General features: G+C 35.6%; 1 protein-coding gene across 1 annotated transcript; it reads right to left on the bottom strand.

Moving 5' to 3' along the window:
* Nucleotides 1-3069: 3069 nt before the first annotated feature.
* LOC111398883 (WAT1-related protein At3g28050-like) lies at nucleotides 3070-5349 on the bottom strand. The gene is made up of 7 exons (XM_023026029.1): nucleotides 5055-5349; nucleotides 4910-4972; nucleotides 4718-4831; nucleotides 4189-4420; nucleotides 3954-4112; nucleotides 3591-3742; nucleotides 3070-3494 (listed from the first exon to the last, which is right to left on the bottom strand). Exons 1-7 carry the CDS (start codon nucleotides 5231-5233, stop codon nucleotides 3329-3331), a joined length of 1065 nt encoding a protein of 354 aa, XP_022881797.1. The 5' UTR covers nucleotides 5234-5349; the 3' UTR covers nucleotides 3070-3328.
* Nucleotides 5350-6407: the final 1058 nt, after the last annotated feature.

A 6407-nucleotide genomic window follows, 5' to 3' on the forward strand; every position in this document is an offset into this window, starting at 1 on the left:
CAAAAGATGAACAGTGAATCGTGAAGGATGCGCAAGAAATATGAAACGTGATTTGGTAGCAGTAAAATGGCGTGTTTGGAGTTTATAAGGGTTTGCAAAGCGACGCACCTTTTCAAGTTATAGAAGGAAACAATGATTGAAATTCTTTGGGAATCGCGAACGTTGCTGGAGACGTGAAGTGAATATGGCAAAATTCAATAATTATTATTAATTCTGCCATATTGGGGGGTAATTGTTGACACATAAAAATTCAGCCTAGATCGAACAGCTCAGAGAGTAAAGCCCAATTGGAAGATCCCCAAATCAGATAGCCCAAAGAACGAAATCCAATTAAACGAATCAAGGTGGATGCCCAAATAAGGGGCCCAATAGTGCGGTAACGCCATCGCCCAAATTTGCAAGTCGCTCAGAATCTGAACGAATAGAGTGACATACGGTCGCCCAGAGTCTTGCCCAAATCTTCAAGTCGCCCAAGGTATCAACAAACATAATGCATTATGATTATCAAGAAGTTATTGAGGCAGTTGCTAAAATAACCTTATCACGTTCCACGACTCAAGGGATTCAATCGAAAGCGGTTGAACGATGCAAGATAATGGCAGCAGTTAAAAGGACAGTTTCATGACAAAATGGCCACTACAAAAAAAGTGGGTAGTTATAGGGCGATCAAGCAGTTTTCTTAGAGCAGTTAATCACAAAGGGATTGCCTATGAAGTATAAAAGGGAGAAAGAACTTAGAAGCAAAGGACCGAATCCAAAACTCTCGAACAGAGAATATGTAATTTTCATTCCTTTAGTTTTTAGACTTAAATACTTCCTTTTCTGTAACTCGTGTGCTTGCGCCCCTTGGAGGCACGTTGTTTTCCGTTTCCAATTGTAAAGTTCATCTCAAATAAAAAAAACACCCCTTTTTGGGACTTTGTCTCAAGAGGTTTCGTCCCTTACACAATTGTCTGATCCTCTTTAATTGTTAGCGAATTAACACGCGCGAAACAATTTCAACAACAAAATTCGATCAGAGGAGACAGAGTTTTGCAGATTACTCCATAAACATCAAGGCAGAGGTTAGATTATGCTTTGATACCAAATGTTAGATTGAGAATCGATCCTAAACAATTATACGGAAGCAAATTGGATCAAAAAATTGAAAATTCCACGAATCGAATTCATATCTCCAGCCATTGATATTGTTCCAAACGCTCTTTGTCTTTTAGGTAATGATACTTCCAAGTTCTCAACATTCTCATTTGATAGTGTATCTTTTATGTCTGGGTGTGTTTGAGCTTAGGGACCAAATCCCTTTTTATGGTCAGGACCAATCAAGTTATGACTTTAATTACCTTTCAATCAATTGACTAATGAATATTGAATTGAAATTTTATAAATGTTGAAACTGAAGAATGAATGTTAGACCATCAATTGTCTATAAAGAAAGTGAAGAGACGGATTTGTTACATTTGCATGTATGGCAACGCTTATTAATTGCACCTAACATGGTAATACATTAATATGCCCCCCATTTGGTTCTGATTTTTCAAGCAAAAGAATTAATTTTTTGACTATTATTTAACATAATCAGCCGTCATTTTTTTTTATCTCTTCATTCAAAGGTAGGACCCACTTTTTTCTATAACGGTCAAAAAATTGATTATCATAATCAACACCAAATATACTCTATATTATGTCAAATCAGTTAAGCCATTTTGTCGAATGATTTTGCCCATCTATGGCTATTTGATTGATACAGTGTTAACACTAGGTAAATGAATGCAAAATCTTTGGAGCAGTTCAATGACAGAATTCCATGTGACGTTTTGTCAAGGAAGTGATCATAACATTATATCAATGTAGCATAATTCTTTGAAAATTGTTCGAGATAAAGATTTACCGAGTCCAAGATTGAAAAGAATTTTTCTTACCTAAGAGAGTATTCCCAAGTGATGATACCTTTTGACCTAGCTCAACTCTGAAGTTACTAGACTCAATCGCTGAATTCGTTGCTCTTCATTATCCCGTACTTACGCTTCCTACACTATTACCATGTCATTAGTTAAGACCAATAGTTATTAATGCATCATTGTGAAAATCTAGGATTGAATAGGGATATCCTTATATATATATATTTTTTAAAATTATAGAATTAGAGTTGTATATCTAAATAATCTGACAAGGCAGGTGCGAGCACGAACTATCAAGCTCTTGATTTTGAGAACCAAGCTTTTCCCATAAGCAATCAACATGGTATTCCATTGTAAAGGCCTTTCGGTCAAATGAAGTGGATCCTAGGGTTGCCCCTCAGGGCACATCCAAGTTGGCGGAACAATCACATTGGGGAGCTCTGAAACCAAGCGTGGGGGGTTCGATTCCTGGTGAGAACCTTTGATCCAATAAATGATGAATTATTGGTGGATTAATCACCATGGAGGAGACTCCCTTTGGGGAAGGAGTAAAAGCCTGTGGGAACCTGAGAATCAATAAGGGCACATCCTGCGATTTACCTCCCTGAGCAGCTGAAGGGCCGGAGGTTCAGGGACAAGGATATAGTCTGGCGCAAGTTTGGACACCTCGTTAAAAAAAAAATATGGGATCCTAGGGTTGTTTGACAAAACATTTAATAAAAGTTAATGAGATGCGGTTGAAAAGTTGATAAAAATTGTGAGTTCTATAAAATATGTGATTAAATTAAGCCCCTGTTTGAGCCCCATTACATTAAATTTTATTACATTTCATTTTTCTTTCTCTTATTTTCAACAACACAATCTTCCATAAAATAATATTACATGTAAATCGAAAACTTTTTATTCTTTTTCAACCACTTATTTTTCNTATTTTCAACAACACAATCTTCCATAAAATAATATTACATGTAAATCGAAAACTTTTTATTCTTTTTCAACCACTTATTTTTCAAAAAAATACTATTCCCCCCATTAATTTTTCCACGTAATGGGCAGGGGCTAAGTGTTGACTTTTGACCTCAAAATTTTAACGGCTCTTTAAGCCATCCGAAACAAGCACTGCACCAGAAAGAAATCTGTTGTCATCAGTTAGTAGAGAATTCAAATAAGCTTCTTCAAATTCTCTGACTAATTTTGCATTTGTTATCATCAGTGGGTAGAATCTGCAGAGTTCAAGTAGATTTTACTTTACACATCGTATTCTTATAATTTGTCAATACAACAGAAAATCAAGAAAGTTTGCTGCTGTACTGCCAGTGCAGGTACCACAGCCATTTTGAGTTTAACACACAGAGACTTCTCAACAAGTTCCCTTTTAAAACAACCTGAAATATGTCTTCAATATCAAGAAGAAAGCCTTGCAAGTTAGGCTACACGATAACTACTCCATCCTCGACTTTTTTTTGTAGAAGAGGCGTCTTTTTGTCATTTGATTCCGAGCTTTTCTCTCTGTCATCATGAACCATCTTCCCTTCTTTAGCTTTCCCCCACATCACAGAATAAAAGCCGATTGAGACAACAATGGATCCCAACAAACTGCAAAAATAATTAGCATGACGGTGAAAACTATTCTTCGGACAATTAAGTTTTACTTATTTTTTACAACTTAGTCCACTTGAATCATAGCAATACCTTCCAAGATAAAATGCTTCACCCAGGAAGATGATACCCATGACAATTGCAATGACAACACCCAAAGGATGAAACATAGAAGCAAAGAGAGGCCCCCTTCTTCTCATGCACCACATGATCATGGAGACTTGGAAAACATTGCCAAACATGCCCTATATATGTTGTATTTTACACCAAAACAACAAAATTGCAAAATATCAAGCTTTGTTTTCAATTTGGGGTCGTACATTGCTAGAACTATTGCGTCAATATTATGAATGGTATCTTCTTTAGGTTTACGCAAAACATGTTCCAACCATATAACAAGAGGACTAGACTTTTCAGTAAGCATGGAAATATGGGCTGAAACAATTTTTTACTTACCGAGTATATAACGGGGATCAACCTCGTCATAGGTTTCAGGCTCCAAGCTTTAGTATCTCTTTCTACAGTCAAAGAGACTGCTGCAGATAAAATAGCAATGAAGCAGCTATAGAACAACATTAGAAGGAGCACTGCGGGATATTTCCTGAGAACTAATGCCTACAAAGAACAACAAAATTCAATTCTATTTTCATGTTACATTTGTATATCGAATCCACTTTGAGTGTTAATTTACCTGTGCAATGATAAATACTGAAGCCACCACAGAATCAATTGCAAGAAGCAATCCCCCAATGAGCCAGGCTGATGACTGTGTAAGAGTGTGAATAGGGGCAATCGAATGCGAGGAAATCCCCAAAATGGTGGGACCTTTGTAGAGAGTTATAATAAAAGCACCTATTATGGACACTATCGTCCCAATAGATTTAGCCAGGGTGCCTGAACTTTTGCAGTCAAATTTTTCCAACCTAGAAGCTCCATTAAGAAAACTAGTTAAAGAACAAGCTTACGAGTATGGAAACTCGTTGGAATAGGACAGCAGGCAGCCACAAAACTTACATAAATTTGAAAGTAAAAGAAAAAATTGGATGTAAATCTTGTTAGCTATTTTCCAAAACCTAACTCGAGAATCCTTAAAATCAACTCTTAAAATTTCTTCTTTTGCTAAAAGAACACTGATCAATAAAGCGATCTTGACAGATCATTCTTTAATGTTGTATTAATTTGTAAGACGGAATGGAATGAAGTTAACAAGTAATTTCTACCTGAAAATGATGGCAAGTATGAAGGTGAAACCTGGAATGAGGTTCATCATTGCACTAGAAAGTGATGCAGTGGCATACATAAGTCCAGTATACCCAAATATCTGCACCAAGAACCTGTAGATTTTACCAGTAGAAATTTAGAGTGAAAATCTCAACACTTGATATTAGTCTATATAAATGAAAATTTTCTACCCGATTAGGCCGAGCAAGAAAAAGCCACAAATGAATGTGTAGAAAAGCGGTGGACGAGCAGATCTGCACAAGAAAGTGAAAACAAGCCAGGACTCAAATTCAGTTCTTGAATCATTTAAACAAGAGATAATTTGCAGTGTATTACCTGTGTAGCCACAATGAGATAGGAAGTAGTATAAGTGAAGCCAGTGCATTTGAATAGAAAGCAAAAGTGAAAGTAGTCATTCCATTTGACATGGCTACTTTGCCTGCTATCATTAAGCCCACCTGAGCAAACTGCACAATCACCATTCCCACATATGGAAATACACGCTCAATCCCCATTCTCTGTCAACTACAAACTGCACTTGTTTACAGACAATTTGTGCACCAGATCAATGGAGGTGTGTGCCTTAGCCTTTGAAGAACAGGTTGTTTATGTTAGAATATAACTGTTGAAGTTCACACATTTTATTATGGATAATTGCAACTTCGAATTGAAAATCTTACAAGTCTTTACATATTTTACTTTAATCTTTCATTTATTGCACCCATGCTTCCAAACATTTCAAGTGTGTGTGGCTGGAGGACAAATAGTTAGAATCCATTCATATGTCCATTAGCTGATCCAAAAAAAAAAAAAAAATGATTTTGACCACATTATTAATTATTTCAATAAAGATAAATTGGCAACTTTATATATTTCGATATAAAATGATTAAAATAATTAAACAAAAAAATAAATAAATAAAAATTTTGAAAGCTTCTTCTCCCAACACCCCATCCCCATTGCACCCCCTAAAACCAAACCAGAAAATCCACCATCATCGTCACCATCACCCACCCATTGGACGTAGCTACCATTACATTATCATGTGAGAATATATGAATTTACATGGTCAAAATTATTTTTTTAGGTCAACAAACAAAAATATAGATGGATTCCATCTATTTGTACTCCAGTCGTACGCACTTGAAAAGTTTGGGATTACGGGTGTAATAAATGAAAGGTTAGAGTAAAAGCTGCAAAGATTTGAAAAGTTTAGCACCATGACTACAACCATCCTTTTACTAATTTGAACTTGCTCCTTTGTATGTACTTTTGATGTCGTTCTCATTGAAAACTTGACACATAAATTTTAATAAATTGATGACGACGTGATACGAACTCGCTCAAATGAAATCGTTCCGTGGATGGAAATTAATGTGGCCACGAGAATGAGGACTAGGTAGAATATAAGAGGTAGAGTCGTGAAAATCTGTATTTACTTTGATATTATGTTAAATTATATCATCTTGTACTCTAACCTAAAGACATGTATTAATTTATAAAATAATCTCTAATCGAGATGTTTCACATGGTTTGGTTGAATGAAACAATTCTTGAAAGTACTGCACAAGACAATACATTTTTAAAGCATCTTTTCTGATCTTGCTTCATGGATTAAATACAAATTAAGATCAGTTACAGCAAGGAATTTAATTTAATAATAACATTATTGTCAAAAGTACAACAGTC

The sequence above is a fragment of the Olea europaea genome, chromosome 8, assembly GCF_002742605.1.
Source record: "Olea europaea var. sylvestris chromosome 8, O_europaea_v1, whole genome shotgun sequence".
NCBI lineage: Eukaryota > Viridiplantae > Streptophyta > Magnoliopsida > Lamiales > Oleaceae > Olea > Olea europaea.